Source organism: Eretmochelys imbricata, chromosome 3 (assembly GCF_965152235.1).
Source record: "Eretmochelys imbricata isolate rEreImb1 chromosome 3, rEreImb1.hap1, whole genome shotgun sequence".
Classification (NCBI taxonomy): domain Eukaryota; kingdom Metazoa; phylum Chordata; order Testudines; family Cheloniidae; genus Eretmochelys; species Eretmochelys imbricata.
In genome coordinates this window covers 178102785-178123019 of record NC_135574.1, presented here as the reverse complement: position 1 = coordinate 178123019, position 20235 = coordinate 178102785, and the positions used below count along the sequence as shown (strand labels likewise).

The 20235-nt window shown below is 42.4% G+C and overlaps 1 protein-coding gene across 1 annotated transcript in view; it reads right to left on the bottom strand.

The window, feature by feature from the left end:
- Positions 1–20235, bottom strand: part of PSME4 (proteasome activator subunit 4) — a 206483-nt gene that overhangs the window by 76115 nt on the left and 110133 nt on the right. Inside the window, exons 21-29 of the mRNA XM_077813889.1 lie at positions 19093–19148; positions 15954–16010; positions 15624–15679; positions 15443–15541; positions 6691–6753; positions 6420–6515; positions 5702–5833; positions 4497–4706; positions 3532–3668 (exon numbers count right to left, since the gene is read on the bottom strand). Of these exons, the coding sequence (XP_077670015.1) occupies positions 3532–3668; positions 4497–4706; positions 5702–5833; positions 6420–6515; positions 6691–6753; positions 15443–15541; positions 15624–15679; positions 15954–16010; positions 19093–19148 (906 nt within the window). The remainder of the gene's footprint in view (positions 1–3531; positions 3669–4496; positions 4707–5701; positions 5834–6419; positions 6516–6690; positions 6754–15442; positions 15542–15623; positions 15680–15953; positions 16011–19092; positions 19149–20235) is intronic.

Genomic DNA, 20235 nt, shown 5'->3' with positions numbered 1-20235 from the left:
GCTAGGTGCATCCTCCAGGTAAGGGGATCTGTATCACTTCACCCCATGCTCCCTGCTGCTGGATCTTGCTGATTGGTGACAGACTATACAAAATGAAAAGTGAGTCAGAGACACTGGAGATAAATGACTCATCGGTAGGCCCCTACCAAATTCACGGTCCATTTTGGTCAATTTCACGGTCCTAGGATTTAAAAAATAGTAAATTTAATTATTTCAGCTATTTAAATCTGAAATTTCATGGTGTTGTAATTGTAGGGGTTTTGACCCAAAAAGAAGTTGTGGGGAAGTTGCAAGGTTATTGTGTGTGTTGGGGGTGGAGGGGGCGGGTTTGCGACTCTGCTACCCTTACTTCTGTGCTGCTGTAGACAGTGGCACTGCCTTCAGAGTTAGGGAGCTGGAGAGTAGCAGTTGCTGGCTGGGAGCGGCAGTTGCTGGCTGGGAGCCTATCTCTGAAGGAAGAGCCGCCGCCAGCAGCAGCACAGAAGTAAGGGTGACCCGATATGGCATTGCCACCCTTACTTCTGCGTTACTGCTGGCAGGGCACTGCCTTCAGAGCTGGGCGCCTGGCCAACAGCCACCTCTCTCAGGCCACCCAGCTCCGAAGGCAGCGCAGAAGTAAGGTGAGCATGGGATGAGACCAGATTTCACAGTTCGTGAAGTGTTTTTCACGGCCATGAATTTGGTAGGGCCCTACTCATTACTATCAAATGTCCCAGGAGCTGCCCACTTTCATGGCAGCTGAGCCCTTGCAGGTAAAACAGCTTGTGGGAAGGGGGATACTTTGCAGCCTTCTCAACCATCTCAGCATGAATCTTACTTACACACTGGCTGGGAACAGGAATTTCTTCCTTGGGGTTACTATGGGTATCTCTTCCCCCAAGATTTAGGAGGCTCCAGTGAACCTTTCCTGCTTGCTCTGAAAGCTGTGGGAAATACAATCCTCATTCCTAGGAGAGAGCTAAAGGGAGAGAGGTGCAAGGGGGAGGGGAGTTTGAAAAAACAAACAAACAAACTTATCCCCCGTTCCATGCCACTCATTCAGGACTCGTCTCAGTGAAGGGAGCTTCCATGTGGCCTACTCAACTGTCTCAGTGTGGACCTTGCCAACATGCCAGCTGAGAGCTGGGTTCCCGAGGCGTTCTGTCTCCTGTTTCTGAGAGGAAAAGGGAGGACAGGTGGTGTCCTTCAAACTCTCCTCAGAAAGCCAAAAATAAAAAAATGTTGGGACTAGATTTAGCAGTTTTGAGGATAAAAACCTCAAAACCAATGAAGGAACAGAGCATTTAGTTAATTTTTTTTTTTTTTTTTTTAAACAAATCCTGTGAAATTTCTGCTACAAAGGGAGACCCGGAGTCTGCAGTGTGTGCTTCTTGGAAGCATCTTCCTACGGAGAGATCCTTAGCCCATGCCCTGAGCAAAGATCTCATCCGCTCCCAGTTGCCATGGAGACAGGGAACACTCCACCATTAAGGTTGTCTGACATGGAGGGACCGGGAAACTGTTTCCATTATTCCAACCCCTCCGTACCACACTGCCCCGAAGCATCAACTCTCTAAATGAATTTCCAAACCAGATGTCAACATCATTGCTTTAAGGCTGATCCATTCCTTCTGTCTATTTGCAGCAATTATTCCCAGGGGAATTCTGAACCACTGCGCGTGCACATAATTCATGTGCCAGGCATAATTTTTTCTCCCACATAAAATAAATTCTGCCGGAAAGTTCCTGCAGTTATGCCTTTTGACCACCAAGGGCTGCTGTGGTACTAGAACAGAGCAGCCGCTCCCAGGCCAGCCCCAGCTAGGATAAGGAAAAAGAAGAGGCTGCCTTCCTGGCAGTGCCCTGCCAGTGAAGCCAAGTCAGGAGAAAGGAGATATGGGGGAACAGACAGAATGGGGCACATGGGACTGCTGGGGGGTTACAGACTGGGGTTCATAACTGCTAATGGGGGAGGACAGACTGGGGCAGGGGCTAAATGGGAGTGGAGGTACAGGGCCACATGGGGATAGGGGAGGGGATGCAGGGCCATATGTGGGAAAGGGGGATGGCTGAGTATGGGCACAGGGACACATGGGCACATGGGAGAGGGTGAAGGGCCACATTGGGGAAGAGGGGTGGCTGAGTGGGGGCACAGAGATATGAGAGTACGGGGAGAGGGGGTGCAGGGACACACAGGCTGGGGCTGGCTGAGGCGATGCACGACCACATGGGGGTGGCTGAGTGGGGGTGTAGGGCCACATGGGAAGGGGGGGGGAGTGGGTGCCTGAGTGGGGTTGGAGGGACACATGGGGACAGGGGCAGATGTGCCTGACTGAATGGGAGAGGCTAGGGGTCTGCCAAGGTCTGCATGGGGGAGGATCCCTAACAATCCCTCCCCACCCCACCCAAAAAAACTGTTCCATACTTCCCCCACCCACACCCAACAACCCTCCAGGTTCACTCCCTGGCTCCTTTCCCCCCCGTCAGCTCCTCCGTTACCCTTGACTCCCCCAAGACTTTGGGCTGCTTCTGAGAGGGGTGGGAAATACAGCTCTGTATTGTAGTTTAAATGAATTATTCAAAGTTTTGCATAAATATGCCTAGTAAGGAATCTATTTGTCAAAAAACATTTCCTGAATCTTTTTCGTTGTCTGTATTGTTACAGACATACTTGCTGATGAGTATTTTGAAATAAATTACCAAAGTAATTGAAACTGGTGTGATTATATTGTGCTATTTTGACAAATAAAATATGCAGAATTTTAAAATATTATGTGCAGAATTTTTAATTTTTTCATGCAGAATGTCCCCAGAAGTAAGCAATATTCTCTTATTACTGTGTTGTCTCATACTCAGGCACACTGCTGCCTTTTCTGTTTCAGCTGCACTGTTGCTGTTATTGGTGAACACCCTCTTGAAGACCTCACGGAAGGGGGTACACCAGCACAAACACATTAAAGTGACTGAAAACAAAGCTGTCAAACGCACAAAGTAAATCAATTGAAAAAAAAATCGTTCATTAGTCTGAAGTATTATCTTAATAAGTACTAGTAACTATAACTGGTACAAAATTTTGAGATGAAGTGCCATTTTCTTAACACACTACTGGAAGGTGCTCAGGCACTATGGTGATGAGAATATGGAATATTCCATTCTATATAGGTTCTCATACAAGTCAGTGGGGTCCCTTCCAATGTAGTTAAGAATTACAGAAAGACAGCTACAATAAGAAATTAAAAAGATGCAACAATGGAAGAAAAGATGGTCGGAGTTCAGTGTCACGTGTAGGCTAACGTATTAAAAAAAGGTTATGAAGGAGAGATTACTTTTAAACAGTTTCATTTTTGCTAGAGAAAAGCCTACACATAGATGTCACAAATAATGATTTCTTATTAGCCTCAAAACTCAGAAGAAAAATAGCACATCCTCTTGGGATATTACATTTAATGAACAATTTTAGATTAAGTTTACATCATCACTCATGAACTGTATATGTTTATCGACTAAAAACTATTACGCTTACTGAAGTCTACATAGACCAATCTAACTTACTGCAAGGCCTCAGCATTCTTTTCTTTCTGTCGTTGAATTCCTAACTGAATCTCTTCTGAACTAAGCATCATCCCACTGGCACTTGGGTTTTTTGCTTTTTGCATTAGAATGGCCATCTCGACACATTTCTCTGGAACCTGTTGAGAGAGAAGGGAAACATCTCTAACTGAATAGCAGCCAAAGAATGTTAGCCATCCTTCTGGAAAAGGAGACACCCAGAAAGGCAGTCAAATGAAGTGCTCATACTGTCCCTTCCACATAGATATGAATAAGCTTCCCTTTATATTTTACAAAATTGCCTACACAGGCAATTCAGGTTGCTCCTTTGTTATTTGACAGAAATCACTGCTCTCAGTAGTCTTGTTATGATAAGATGGAGGAAAATTTAGTAGTTTTAAAATACTGATAGAGCTATGATTACATGTCTATATTTTAAGGCATGGAGTAAACCATGCACAAACTGTGATTTTATAGTTAAACAAAAATGGTAAAATATTTATGATAATGGTTTCTGTCCTCATGTTTCATTTATTAAGTAAATTTAGTATTGTGAAAGTTGTTAGACTAACAACAGAACAGACACAACACAAGTACTGACAGTGCAAGCTTCCTCACACTGTCCTGCAAATGCACAGCGACCTTGAGCTGGAGGGCCCACACCTGACAAGAGCCAAAAGATAAGTTATTTTTCATTCCCATTGCATACCTGGCCTCTAAAAATGGGGGGAGGGGGGAAGGTGTCAAATTCTAATAATCTTAAACTCAAATATATAATATTCCAGTCTTAGATATATTTGTCTATATTTATGCATACTGGAAATCAGAATGAAATCAATACATCAATATTAGTAGTCAAAGCTAAACCGAAACATGTAAAATTTATTAAACGACTGACTCATTTTATCAAATATAAGTCAAACAGCCTCTGAATGTGATGTTAGCTTTTAAGTAATTTTTTTGCTTACTGAAAAGTCCAATCCAATTGTTTCATACTGTCTGTGGATCTTTTCTGCTAGGTCATCAAAGAGTCTCACTATAGATGGCTTTTCCAGAGACATAGCTTTGCTAAGTCCAGAAGAAACAATTGCTGGCCATGTCTGTACAATACAGTCCCAATCATGAAGATTTGCCAGGCATACTCCACTGTGGTTTCCAAGAAGACAATACAAGGCACCCTACAGTAAACAAGAGTTGTAATATTAAAAGTTATATAAAGCAGTCATTCATATAAAATAAAAATTCGTTGCTCTGCATTGTACAAATTATTAAATTGTAACATGAACTGAGATTAAACCATCCAGTTTATCTCTAATATATACAAGATATTCCACACAATTCTGACATATTAAATATTTATTTCAGTAGTGTGTGCAAGTAGTGCTGATTAATTGACTAATTGGATTTCTCTTTCATAGAATGGTTGTGAGGAAACTATTTCCACAGAACACATTTCAATAACCACAATGAATAAACAAACACCTGGCCTTCCTACAAACCTATTTATGGTAGTTTAAATTACAAACTTGTGTGTCTTAGGCTTGTCTACACTGCCCTGCAATTCGGCCTATGAATGGCATGAACAGAAGTGAGCATCAAAGTGTTGCACTGTAACTCCGTTGTGTGGACACCGCAGGCACACAAAAAAAGGTTCCTAGTTCGCATTAATGTAATTCTCTTCATACAGGATTACACTAATGGTGCGCACTGCTATTCACACCCCTGTAGCCTGAATTGTGGGGCAGTGCACACATAGCCTTAGCATAACATTTTGTTGATCAGCTCTTTGTTCTTCCTTCCTTGCTCTACTAGGGTTGCTAAAAAAACTACTGAACTAAGAACAGTCTGCTGAGATTTTATTGCTTTGTACTATTTTTTTTTGTTTTAATTAGGATATAAAAGTGAACAGCTATTAGCATAAAGCATTCATAATTCCTGAGATCCTGATGAAATGGGGTATATTCATGAAGGTGGCGTACGGTATAAAAATATTTTTATGAGCACTTTTTTGGGATGACTGCCTAAGTCACTTTAGGGTTAGCTAACCATGAGTAATTCAACCATCCCAAAGTTATGCTAATAAAATCTTTACACCATACCACATATATTTTAACGATTAAAATCTTACACACAAACTGAAGACAGATCTGAAATTAAGTAACTGAGACAATACTTTAAACTGCTGCTGAGTAACATCGTGTCGGTCTGGCCGCAAAAACTCCAAAACCAAAGGAATGATATCTCTGCAACAAAAGTTGTATGTTCCCAGTGCTGTGAAGAATGCTTGCTGAGCTTTACTTCTGACCTGTAGAAAGATAAGCATTACCACAGATCTACAAGTACACAAAAGAATATACAAAGCAGTGATATCCTAGTTCCCTTCAATTACTAAAGTGCAGGTCTTAGGAAGGTGAGCCAGTGCATTTGTCTTGCCATGGGATGCATCTGTTCCGTGACCTGAAGACTTCAGTTTCCACAACTGTCAATCTGGCACATTTGCTAAGCACTTAACACAAATGAGATTAAAGTTTAAGAAATAACTCAAAAGATTCTATGGTCCCAATTCTGGTTTTGGATGAGTGAGTGCAGCTGCTATTGACTTCAGTAAGTCTTTAATTCATAGGACAAAACACACTTTTGCAAATTTCAAAAAAATCAGTCAAATTTTGGGCCTAACCAGGATTGGACAGAGCCCTGGAAAGAATTATGTGAGTAATTAAAATGTTTCATACATTACTGAAACGGAAATAAAAAACAAAGATACTGTGACACTGAGTTCTACCAACGAATTAAAAGCTATATTACATTTCACTGCAAATATCAAGTTGAAAATAAACTCAATAAATGTAACTGATGACTGAATTACTTTAGCACAGAAGAAATATTCTTACCTGACCATAGGAACTTGTAGACAAACACAGAAGATCCCTAATCATGTCTTGGTGTATATTTTTATATTCACAGCCTTCAACAGTTAGAGTTCTCAGCTAAAGGAAGTAGAAAAATCCCAATTAGACACAGGCTCTATTTGCAATTTTACAAATCTAAGAGCGGAAAGTTATTGTAGAGATTGAGAATGCTTTTAGTTAAATAAGATGTTACAGATTAACGTTTCCTAATATAGCTGCAAGTAAAAATTGGTAGTACAGAAATGTACATTACCTCATGCTGCAACATGACTCTGTCAATTAGCAAGGCTCTAATATGCTGCTTCTTTCCTTGAAGCTGCAGGAAAAAATCAGAGTAATTTGGTTCAGATCTCAAAGCTAACTTTAGCAATGTAAATATGAACTCTCACCTCTTATGCTTTCTGTACACAATATATATTATCAGTGGGTTCTACAGTGAGACTGTTGGGCTGCAGTTATACAAAGGATTTTTAAAAAAACTTCTGCCACAGTGACAACTGGTGTCAGTGGATATTGATCCACGTCATGTGATGGAGTGAAACTGTAACCTTGACCCATGTCATATGTCTGGAGATAAGAAATAATGATCACTCTCATACAGCACTCTTGTATGTCACTTCTTTATTACACAGTGTTAATCATGGCATGAATTTGTACAACTGCCCCCAACTTTCTTAAAGATTTTTCCCTAACCCCTCAGCAATTTGAAGCTGCCTTATGCCTCAATACATAAAAGTTTATATCTCGTGCCCAGCTGAACTTAGCATGTGCCCTTCATAACCAACTTTAGTCAAAGAAATCTGGTATTTGTTTATGGTCAATTTAAGATTATCTTCTTTGGTAACATTGCTCAGTCTCATTGTGGTGTTTATTTTTGCCCATCAGCAGCTGATAATCAAGTTCTGCCACACTATCCACATCTTCAAAAATCTGAGACATGAGCCTTTGGTATACCTAAGGTGACAAGGCAATCCCAAAGGAAACTCACTTAAACATATGTACTAAAAAAGGGACTTAAAAGGTGAACAATTTTTCACTTCCTATCAAGTCAGACCTGCCAAAACCCTCGGCTTGCATGCAAAACTGGTAATACTCTTGCATTTTGAAGTTTCAACATCACCTCTTCAACCATTCTCATGGGCTGGTGCTTGCATACAGCCCCATGTAAAGGACCCCTTTGCATAGCGTTGTGACTATCTCCACATTTAAGAGCAAAAATCTGGTTTCCGTCATTGTTTACTTGTGTATTTTGTCTTTATGCCTTGGTATTTATCAGTACTTCTATATATCACACTTATTACATTTCCCATTACTGCTTTACCACAGGGGAACAGCATCAGTGCTAGAGCAAGGCTGTGAAACTTTCAGAAAATCTCTAGTGAAAATATGGCTTTAGGATCTTAGATGGAATTTCTGATCAATCTAATATCAAGAGGTTAATAGTGTTGTTGCCATTGTGTTACAAACAAAACCCATGTGGAAGATGTGAGACTGCCTATATATAGTAATTTACTGCATCCTTATCTTCCAGTCCAATAGGCAGGATTATGAAGCATTTTTAATTCATTATGCCCTTTAAGAGGCTAAGAAAGTACTCTACTGTTTAGCAAACTTCTTCCCTTTTGTATCTACTGGAGTTTGAAACTAACACAACTCTTTGTTTACATCCTTGTTTGTGCATCAGAATAGCAGATGTCAGCATAATTCTAAAAATAGAATATTGCACAAATTCCTCTGAAGAATCAGAAGAGAACACACAACATTTTTGAGTAGAGCAAGAAAAAGAAAAATATACAACTCAAAATCCTTAGTAAATATTTGAATAAAAGATACTATTCAAGTTATTTTTCCTATTATTTGAAAGGTAACAGTGTCTGATGATTTTGGTGTGTCCGTCTGTACAGCTTATGAATTCTGGGTGAGATTATGAAGTTATCCCTATGAAAATGGATTTCTTCTTATTCATCAGCAGGTGAACAGCTGGCAAATGGACATGATTCTGATCCAGACCTTAGATTCTGAGTGGTCCCTGATGAGCCAGTCATCTAAGTCAGCCTTTCTCAAATGTGGCCACCAGGGGCTTTTCTTGCAGCCACAGCCTCCTGGGCAGTAATGGGGTGGCGGGGTGGGGGGAGGGAAGAGTGGCAAAATAGCAGCCCCTCCCTGTTGCTCCTAGATGCACCACCTTGGTGTTGGTTGCTGGGGTTGCCAGAAGGGGTTGGACCCTGCCCCCCTCCGGAGACACCTGGGGCACAACGCTGGAGGAGTAGGCAGGCAGTGAGTTCCCCAACTTCCCAGGGGCAGTGGGGCTCAGGATTTGTGCTTCAGACCTGCGGAGGTGGGGGCGATGGGGCTGAAGGGCTCCGGGTGCATGGCAACAGGCCCCAGGTTCCAGCCACACGGCTTTGAGCTCCATCCCCAGGCACCGTCTCCCGTCTGTGGGGCTTCAGGATCTGGACACAGGGCTTCAAGCTCCAGCCCCCAAGTATTTTAGGAAAAAATATCAGAGTCACCAAATAGGAGAGCCACTCTGAGGCCACCAAAAGAGAACCCCGATCTAATTATGGAAACACCTGGATATTCATCTTTTTCAGATAGGCCACCATCACATGGGACACCACAGAGAGCCCATAGGACAAAACCCAGAATTGGTAATGATTGTTGTTCAACACAAACCTGAGGAAGGACTTGTGCGTTAGGTGTATTGCACTGTGAAACTTTGCATCCTTGAGGTCAAGGGCAACATAACAGTCTTACTGATTTAGGGAGGGGATAACTGACGCCAAGGGAGACCATCTTGAACCTGTGTTTCTTGTTATAGGTGTTCAGTGGTCTGAGGTCTAACACTGGATGAAACCCCATCTTTTTGGGACTAAGTAAGTACCTCGTATAGAACCCCTTTCCCTTCTACTGAGGGGAAACCTCCTGCATAGCATCCAAAACAAGACGGGACTGCATCTCTTGTCAAAGCAGACATTCGTAGGACAGGTCCTTGAAGGGGGATGGGGAAGAACGTTAGTTGTGGAGAAGGGAGAAGAACTGAATTGTGTGGCCTCTCTGGACCACCTCCAATACCCAGCAGTTTGATGCTGGACCAGGCCTGTTGGAAGTGAGCCAGATGTTTGCTGAAAGGAATGGAGGGCAATGATTGTGGAAGGAATAGTATGTTGTCCTTGGGTACAGAGTCAAATCTGCTGCCTAGTCGGTGCTGAAGCAGGGTGGTGCAACTGAGACGTAGATCCCCCTACCCCCGAAACAGACTTTCTTCTCAAGGGCCTCTGCCTGCGACCTAGGCAATCCTGCGACCTAGGGGCTCAGATGGCCTATACTGGAAGAACAACTGTCATGGATAGGGTTGGGGTCTGAAGCGCCTTCTTCTGGAGGCCAGGATATAGATCCCCAGGACCATTAACCTATTAGGCTGCAAGCTGGGAGAATTCAGGCTGAGAGGAAAGCTATAATTAGGGGAAACTCACCTGTGCAGGAACCGGAGGGGCTTCTATACAGCAGAGAGAGGCTGCAGGGAAGTAGTCTGCAGTCACTCCCTGGGAGAATGGAGGTGTGTTTGGGGCTATATAGGCAAGAAGCCTACAGTTACTCTCTGGGAGGAGGGAGTTGTGGGGCTGGCAAACCAAGTGAAGGGTGGAGAGCCAGAAGGTAAGGAAAGGGCTCAGGGAAAAGGCAGCAAGGTTCAGGAAGGTGCAGACCTTGGCTGCTGATTAGAGGGTCCCTGAGCTGGAACTTGGAGTAGAGGGCAGGCCCAGGTTCCCTTACCAGCCACTGGGGAATTGGTATCATAGGGGCAGTGCAACACGTTGTACCTCAAAGCAGCACCTTGGAACCCCCATATTTACAATGGTGATATGATTATGATACGTTTTGTCCAAAATATGCCTTGTGAAGTATCATTTTAAAAGTCTTGATCTGTTGAATATTAATATCCTGTTGGATTGTATGTGGTATCATTGGATGTGAAGTTATGAAGTTTTGCTATGTGTGTGTTACTGAAATACGTTGTGAGGTTGAAACACCCACAACCAGCCTTTCAGGTATAACAATGGAGTAGCCAGGCATGCTGATGGCTCATTAAAGGGAATCCACTCTCCCAGTGGCTATCCCAGATGATTTCTCAGAGAGAACATGTAGACAATGGAGACTGCTTGACCAATTTGGACTGCCTGATTCCCCATGTCAAACGATCTTTCCAGCAACCTGGAAGAAACTATAAAAGAGGGAAAGTGACATGATCACTTGGCCACTCCCCCTGCCCAACTGACCTGGAGACATGGAGAACCTGGAGACCTGGAGAACAAAGACTTTGAACAAGGGAAGGGATCCTGTTTAGTTTGTAGAACTCAAGACTACAAATTTATTTTTATTTCTTAGGTAACCAACTTAGATCTCAACATTTGCTACTTCTAATTACCTAAAATCAACCTTTCTGTAGCTAATAAATCTGTTTCATATTTTACATAAAACTGTGTGTTTTGGTTGAAGTGCTTGGGAAATATCAGCTCAGTTTACAAAGGCTAGCGTGTGTCCTCTCCACATCAAGGGAGAGGCGGACTAGGGAATGAACTTACACTGACCAGGATTCTGACCAGTGCTAGACCGCACAGTTCTGGGGTGCAAGGATGAGGAACTGGGGGGAATTGGCTGGTGCCTCTCTATTGTTGGTTCATGAGTGGCTGAGAAAGCATTAATGTAACTCAGTTGGGAGTTTCCCTGCCTGTGGATGTTTGTGTAAATGCAATACCTGCAAAAGGTTTGTGGCTTGACACAGCATCACAGAATGAGAGGGATACCAGACTCCAGGTTGCACCCCGGGGTCCCATCATAGGCAGTGAATGAGAAGAGCTAGTCCCTGAATGCTCAGGAGGAGGCACCATCTATGATGAGTGGACCCTGTGACAGATCTCATTGCTTCATCAGTCTTCTTGTGGAAAAGTGAGCAGCCCTCAAGTGGCAGGTCCTCAATAACTGTTTGAAATTCTTCAGATATGCCTGCCGAGGCCAGCCAGGAGGAGTGGCGCATTGCAACTGTTGTTGCCATCGCCCTGGAGGCAGTGCCTGTATGTCCAAAGCTGCCTACAACGCAGTTCTGGCCACCACATGACCTTTTGCCAGGCTGGCCTGGAAGTCACCCCTGAAATCGTGTGGCAGCCTCTCAAACAGCTGTAAGATACAGGCAGCTGATGTGGTCGCATTTTGCCAAGACCACCTGGTAGTTCAAGATCCTCATCAGGAAGCTAGAAGTGGAGTAGGATTTCTGGCCACCGCGTTTTAGGTGCTTCACCATCTCATCTTTAGAGGTCAATTTCTGGCTGCTCTAATGGGATTGCTCATTGGCCACTGGATGCAAACAGAACTCTGTTCATATCCAATAGCCAGGACTTGGTACCATCTAGCTGTCCATTTGGATGTCAGTGCCAGTGATGCTGGTGTCTGCCATAAGGCTTTCATGGGCTCCAATAGCCCCCTGTTTATCAGGATCACTATGAGTCCCAGTACCAAGTACAGGATATTGAGGAGTTTGTGTGGCATATCCCACACCACCTGCATAGGTATCTCTAAGGCCACTGATACCCATGTCCCATGAGGTCTTGGAAAATCTTCTAGTCCTCAAGAGTGGCAGCTGACTGTTCTGGAACAAGGGTATCATCTAGAAGAGCTCATGGCCAGTACCATCCGTCCCTTGCTCTGGATCTGATCCACTGGAGCCGCCTACTCCTGGTCCCAGGGATTCTGCAGGGACAGGTCCAGTCTTTGGCACAGGGGTGATTGTTTGCCTCACGAGTGTGGTGGAGAGGCTGGTCCTGGATAGTACTGCAGTCCCCGGGGGTCCACATGCCATGATCATATAGCACCAGGCCCCACAATGTGTGGTCTCAGTGATCCCAGTACTGGGCTGGGTTGGTTCCACCCTCCACCACAGGGACATGTCTCTTATCCCCCAGATGAGGCTGATACCGCTGGGTAGCAGGACCTGACCAGGGATGGCTAATGGCTTTCCTTTGAGTCAGAATCAGTCCTTTGGGAAGGATGATGCTCATCCCGTGGGTCTAAGGGGAACCTGACCAGATAGTGGAAGCATCAAAGTCACTGGGCCCAGAAATCTGGACAGCATCAGGGTGAATGCAGCTCCAGTAGCCGCACAGGTGTCAGCCATGTCAGCATGGTCCAAAGTGCTTGATCACCAACAGATTGGTATGGCAGTAACTGCACTGGAGCTGGTGCTGGGGGCAATAGAATGACCAGCACCGCAGTCAGGCTTCTATCCAGTACTGGGCTATCTTTCTTTCTGACTACCTCAGTAATGAGAACGCTAAAACAGCCACGACAGCATCAGGTGAGACCTCTATTATGGCTAGGTCCACTCAGCTGGTACGAGTTCTCGTGCGTAGGGAACTTTTCCTAAGTTTTGAGGCACCCTTAATGTCCAAATGCACCGCAGTCTTATGCAACCTTGAAGTCGGATCCAGGGAGGGGGATGATCTTCACCTCTTTGCGCTCTGAGTCTGATCCATTTCTCTCCTTCCCAGATGAGGAAGCCAGAGGACTGAGTGAGCATTTGGCTGGTTTTGATGATGAAGCCAGGGCAGTTTTCAACAGCCAGCAGTCTCCTGAGGATCCAGGCGCCTAAAGTCTGAGGTCAGAGATTGGCCTTATCACGGCTTCATCAGACAACCCTTGATTGCTGGGTCCACTCTGAAAAGTACCTACAGTTTTTACAGAGTTCCAGAACAAGTCCCTAACTGAGACAGAACACGGACGTTCATTGTTCAGAGGCATGACAGAGTGGGCAGTTCTTAAAGCCCAGGGATTTGCCATGGTCAGCCACAGCAGCTGGTAGTGCCAGTGACCACAGGGGGAGAACCCTTTCCCCCCCACAGCATCCTATAGACCTACCTAAACTGAGACTAACTAAACTGAGACAAAGTGGATGAAAAAGAGTCACTCTGGGGATGAAGAACAGCTGTCTCTAACCGAATCCAGTGAAAGTAGCAGTGATTGTTGATAGGAAGGGGAATCCAAGAAAGGGGAATTCTTGAAGAACTAATAAAACTATGATTTTATCCTCTGTTGTGTGCATTTGCCCCCAACCCCAGTTATCAAGGTAGCATGCAATCTCAGGTTCCTGGTGAATACTTCACTATTCAAACACAGAAATAGCTGTAGTGGTTGGAAAGGCCTTGGGCGAGTTAGGCGACTACACACTCGAATACAGATTTAACTACTGTGTCACAGTTTGGGGCAACTGCGCCTGTATTTCCCTTCTGCGGTCCAGCAAAGGCACCCACTCTAGGTTCCCGGATCCTGAGCAGTAATCTTTATTGGGTCAAGACCTGAATCTCTCTTCCTCTTGACGAGGGGATTTTTCAGGCTGCACAGTTTCCTGCCTACACTGTGAATTCCCCAGCAAGCCAGACTACGTAGACAGGCCTGTGTCCACATTTTGCTTTCTATTCAGAGGCTATAAATAGCATAATTGATCATGGTTATAAGTTAACACACAGACATTTCTAAGCAAGCACATCTATTCTTAAGGTGAAAGCACTACAGAGAAAACATATTAAAAACAATAAAAGAACCTATGTGCATGCTAATTAGTTTATCAGAGATCACCCTCCCTCCCAACACCAGGAGGGGCTCCAATCAGAGTTAATCTTTCAAACCTCACCAAAGGGTTTTTTCTGTGGCTTCAAGTTCATAACAGCCTCAGCTCAGAACAAGCACCCCAATTGTGCAGATCAACCTGTTTCTTTATACAGATTGAGCCTCTGATCTCAATCTTTGGGAGCAGATAATGGTTTTCTCCTCAGGGCATAGCTTCAAAACTCTTGGTTTCTGCATAATCGGCGAAGGACATTTGCATTCATCTCCCCCAAGCTATTTCCCAGGGGTTCCACTTCATAGATATTGTCAAAAGATCATTCTTGTTTGCTACATTGTTCAATACAGATCTATGACCATGCAGGCCCACAATAATCTTTCCCTTTAATACAATGGACTCCAAAATATTTAAACTTAATTCAATATGGTTTTCCAAGGAAACTGCCAAATCTGTCACATACTGCTATCTAACACTTTTGCCACCTCAAAACAATATCTCCTTAAGATATTTCCGGCTGTTCTCTCATGAACTAAAGCAGAAGACAAGATGCAACCTACAGATGGTTTAAGATGCAGTAGCAACATGCTACTGGTGTGGGTGTCTATGGGGGACTTGACTGACAAGAGCACATTCTCATTAATGATCATGCTGTACATTTGCTGCTGGCCTAATGTAAGATCTTGGTCCTTATCTTTATTGCTTTAAATGCGTGAGGACCTAACCACCTCAAAGATTGCCTTCTCTGCTCTCTACCTCAGCAGCCATGTTCAGTAATCTAGATTTCACTTCTCATAACATTGGGCAACTCATTTAAACTCTCCATGCCTCAATTTCTCAACCTGCAAGAAGTAGATATTAATGTTTACCCACTTTTGAGAAGTGATTGGAGATCTATTGAAGAGAAGTGCTAAATATTATTTAAACTAAGGGAAAAGAGTTTGGTTCCTATATGCTTCTCAACTTAATTGGCATCTATGGTTCTAACATCGTTAGTGCTTCACAAGTGCTAGCAATAGCAGCAATTTAATATCCAAGGACTGTATTATTTCCATGCAGATAAGTCACCAAAAATAAAAAATCCCAGCATGTAGTTTCCTAGTGACTAGCAAATTAACAAAGATCTATCATTAATAGTATCAATATTCAGTATATAAAAAGGGATGTTATGAGACTTAACTAACATTTGTACAGTGCTTTAAAACCTTTTGAAAAAAGGCACTTACTGTAACAAAAATATTCTAATGATACATCAGCCCACTGTAACTTATATCAATTTCACTAGGAATGCATGCAAAGTTCCATTAAGACCGTAAAGGCCAAAAAACAGCCAAAACTAAAACTTTTAAAAGGTTGTTTTTCCCTAACTAAACTATGTAAACAAGATACTGACCCTGTTCTCCATTGACTTCTTCACTAAGTTAAAGCTCTTCCACCGGGAGTCAAACTCATGCTTGTGAGACCCTTGGAATTGTAAGAGATCACCAATGATCTAGAAACAAATGGTTTTACATTATGTAAAACAAGTCAACCCATTAAAATTAAAATAAAACACATAAAAATTACTATTATACCTTTATGATTAGAAACAAAGACTTGGTATCATCTTCTGAGTTGTTGAGTATATAGTCTACCATTGGAATGGAAACAAAAAGTGTGTTATCTGATATGAAGCTCAGTTCAAAGAGTTAACTACACTCAATGAAATATTTTCGCTACTTGTGAAGCTCAAAATGTTGTGTCATTTATGTTGCCATACAATTCACAACAACAGATTTTGCCTCTTTGCTTTGCTCTACAATACTGATATTAGATTTAAAAGCACAATAGACTGACAACGTTTAAAGCAAATCTTTGCAGATGTACTGAATACAGGAATGAGAGAGAGACAAAAATGTACTTACGCAGTAGTTTCCTTATGACCCTAGCCATGGTTTCTCTGTGGTTCTCTCTTGATAAATCTACAAAAGATAATAAGAACATTCATTATACATAAAGTATATTCTCTAAGTTACACAGTGTTATAAAATATAGAGAAGCTTAACTAAAAAAATAATTAATGGAAACTCAGAGTGTGACATGCAAAAGCTTAAGAACAGATTAGAGTTTCTTTACATACCTCAAATCATATGAGGTATGGGACTCTATAAGGGCGATATAAAAAGACTTTGGAAAAAATATTAAATTTTTATATACATACACCTTTAATAGAAACAGTCCTGATCATCTCTATGACAAAGTCATGGGGTACCTCACTCAGTTTTCCACATCATGCTGAAATCCTATCTTGCAGTCACCATCTGTCAGACCAAATACTGGACAGGACATCTTTCAAGTTCATCATCTCCGTTCACTAAATCAGCACAATAATGGTTCTTCAAGCAAAGGGGTAAAAATGGTTTACAGCCCCATGCAGGTTGGGACACGTTTCTGTACTGCCTCTCAGGGTATATATACACTGCAATAGAAAACCTGCAGCATCGAGTCTCAGAGCCCAGGTCAGTTGACTCAGGTTCGCAGGGCTCAGGCTGCTGAGCTAAAAAGAATGATGATGTTTGGACTTGGGCTAGAGCCTAGGCTCTGAGACCCTGTCCCCTCACAGGGTGTCAGAGCCCAAACATCTATACTGCAATTTTTAGCCCTGCAACCTGAGCCTTGCGAGCCCAAGTCAGCTGACTTGGGCCAGTAATGGCTGTGCTGCGGGTCTTTTATTGCAGTGTAGACATACCTTTAGGCAGAGTTAGTAGTGGTCAAGTGCTTTGCCTAAGATGAGGGAAAGCAAAATAGGAGTCTGGTTCTGTGCAACGTCAGAGCGGTGCAGAGTGCCCATCATATCACAAGCTCTGAAGAATACACTGACTGGGGCGGGAAAGAAGAGCAGAATGCTCAAGGGGTGGGACTTTATCCTTCAGGCAATTAAGAAGGGGAAAGAATGGAGTTTCTATTCTCTTTGGTTGCTTGGAGAGGATGGTAAAGTAGCACTTTGCCAATCCAGGCAACGGGAACGGTAGAAGGAAGAAAGAGAAGAACTTCCCATCCCTTCAAGCACTGAGGACAGTGGTTGGAGATAAAGTTTTATTCAAAGAGAGAAGCTTCACCTCTGATAAGAATCTTTCATATGCCAGGTTAATCCTTTTAGAAGTGCTGCAAGAAAGAGACCTGGGCTCAAATCCCTGTTACACTATAGGCTTCCTGTATGACATTGTGCAACTCAGTTTCTCTGTGCCCCAGTTCCTCATCTGTGAAATGCCAATATCCGTACTTCCTATATACATTTCCCTTGACCTTTGTAAGCTCTCTTCAGCCCGGTTAACCTCCATCTCTGGGTTCTCACAAGCAGACTGTCCTGCTCGCAGAGTGCTCTCTCAGTCTGTGTGTGTCTCCTTATCAGCCTGTCACCTCTTGCTGACTCCCTAGGCAGCCTCTGGCAACTCATTCAACCTCAACCCTTTTCCGTGGTTCTCTAATGATCTGTTATCTTCCTTTTGATCCTAGACTTAGACTTGGGAAAAGTAAGCCATTCTTAGCCTGGCTGTAGTCAGGTAGAACATATTCCCCAATGAACAGCTTCACCATTGTTTCTTCAAGGCTTCTTATCCGAGTCACCATTTTACCTTTCCCGCTTGGTTCCTTTAACAACTTCTTTTGATCTAACTCCATAGCAAGTAACCCATCATAAATACACACACATAGGCATGCACCATATCGAAAAAATAATACAGATATTTCCCAGTTGGTCCCAGGTGCCTAAGACAGCTAAATACAAGACTTGGCACAAAGACTGGTATGACTTGAAGCTGAGAAGCACCCAAATTATGAGACATGAAAAGAAAGAGGTTATGAACTACTGGGCTACATGATAGACACATATATACTAGCTGCTCTTCTCCCTCACAGCTATGCAACCTCAGAGCTCAGGGTACACATGGCAGAGACTCAGGTCTCACTTGCCAATCATTTACTATGAAAACACAATTAAATGGATGTACGTGGGTAAAGACTGCTGAATCAGGCCCTTTTTTTGTAAGTAGCATATTCAGTTTGAATATCTGTCTCCTTTAGTAAACTTCTGGAATATTTTTTATGTTTTTCTAATATGATAAATAAGGCTTCCGATTTCCCCTTCTGGGAGTCATGGCTTTTTCACCGTGGCCTAAGCATTGCCAGGATTTTCTGAAGTTTTCCTTCCATTTTCTGTACCAACTGTTGTAACTGCTACTGGCCCAACTGATCTCGAACTCCACCCCAGCTACACACAGATAGACAGGTTCTCTGAAATATACAGGACTGATCACCACCCTAAATAACCAGGACCACACAGCACTTATGCATTCAAACAGGACATACTTTGCAGCTGCAACAACAACAAAAGTGTTAGCTGAAGTATATTATACGTATTGCACACCATATCAATATGTATTACACATTATATTAACATTATATAAAGGTTAGCTTGAAGTCATGCTAAACTGCTTTCTGCTCACTCAGGCTGAGGTATATATCCCACAATACCATGCACAGCACAATACTGCACTTCACAGAGGTGGATGCAGAACTTCTCAAAACCAAGACACATGAATGCTCTGCCCTGGTACAAGCTTGGGAGGTGCCTTCACAGGCAACTGATTTGGAATGTAGTGTCCGAAAACAGAATAAGGAAAGATACACCATGATACTGGAAAAAATAAGGTACAAATATATTTGGTAAATTTTAGTCCTGGATGATGTACAGAATGCTCATAAAAAGTTACAATATACATATAAGAAGTTTGGAGAGTGTATTTCGGAGCACAGCTTCTATGTAAGATGGACTAAATGCTGCAACTGTTTCCCACAAGGACTGGTAACATATTAACTCTTTCCTTTCTGTTTTGTACTGCTTTGTCTTCAGATAATAAGTTTGGCTAAGCTTGGTTAGTTGGTCTCAAACATTTTTAATAATGAATCATAAACGTAATCAAATCAATTGGCTATGCATTTAACAACAAGAGTACAAAATTAATTATCTCGTGACTTGATTTAACAGAGTTGGGACTGACCTACCATAGTTAACACCAGTGTAAAGTTTTGTCTCTTCCAAAGACACCAGACTTGGAACCCTGCATAAAGACAAAATACATTGTATTACAAGGTAAGGAAATCTGTCTAACAAAATGAGTTTTATTGACAACTAATTTCTACTTACAATGTAAGGTTAATGCTTGTGGATGACTGAGAAGGCTTAATTTACTCATTTTATTTGTTATTTATCTTTAACATTCTGAAAGCTAGGAATACCTACTGGTCAGGTAGTTTGCCTGTTTTGAGAGAGTGAAAACCAAAGCAAGGCCACCTTGAGTATAAAATCTTGAACGAGTTCCATTTAAGAAGAATTCAAAATGACTCACTTCTTCTGATGCATGTTCACATCAGCATGACAATGAGGGAGAGTGGCACTGATACAGCTATTTATTGGATTAATTGCAGGTGAATCAGATTACTGGATAGTAGGGAACTGAATAAGAGTCTCAGGAAAGGCTGAATATATAAATTCAATAGCTTATTTTCCCCACACCTGTGGGCCTTCCTTTAAAAAAGAAAATGGTGTGCAATGTGCCTAGGCCCAACTGTTAATGCTAGTCTCTGAAGCCCCCACCACTAATAATAACCATGCCAAGAAAGTACATAATAGTCAGCACAACACATCTACATGACAAGTTTTTTTCTTATAAAGAAAAGCTTAACCAAGATAAAGATTTGGTTATGACTTGATTCTACTCTAAATTTTTAGCTGTGCATTCTTAGTCCTTGTAAAATGTGGGTTTTGTACATGGTTGCATAAATAAAACAGCAGACTGTGACACTGGATGCCAATGTATCTAATGGCAAGACCAAGTCATTAGAATATACATTACATTTTCTTTCCTGTTTTGTTTCTAAAGCTACATCATAGACACTAAGGGTAAGTGGATTCAGATCCTGAAGGAAAAATCACCAGGACACTTTTCAAAGAAATTCAGGAGCTACATAAATACTGCACTAACATGTTGGAAGAACAATATCACCAAACGGTCCATACTGCTAAATATAATTTTCCTGTGCAATTGAGGATTGTATCAATGGTGGAAATGGTGCAAAAAAAGTTAGAAAACTGGGAAGAGGAACAGTATCAGTCTCTTATTGTTATAGATGTTTGCTTGGCAAGAA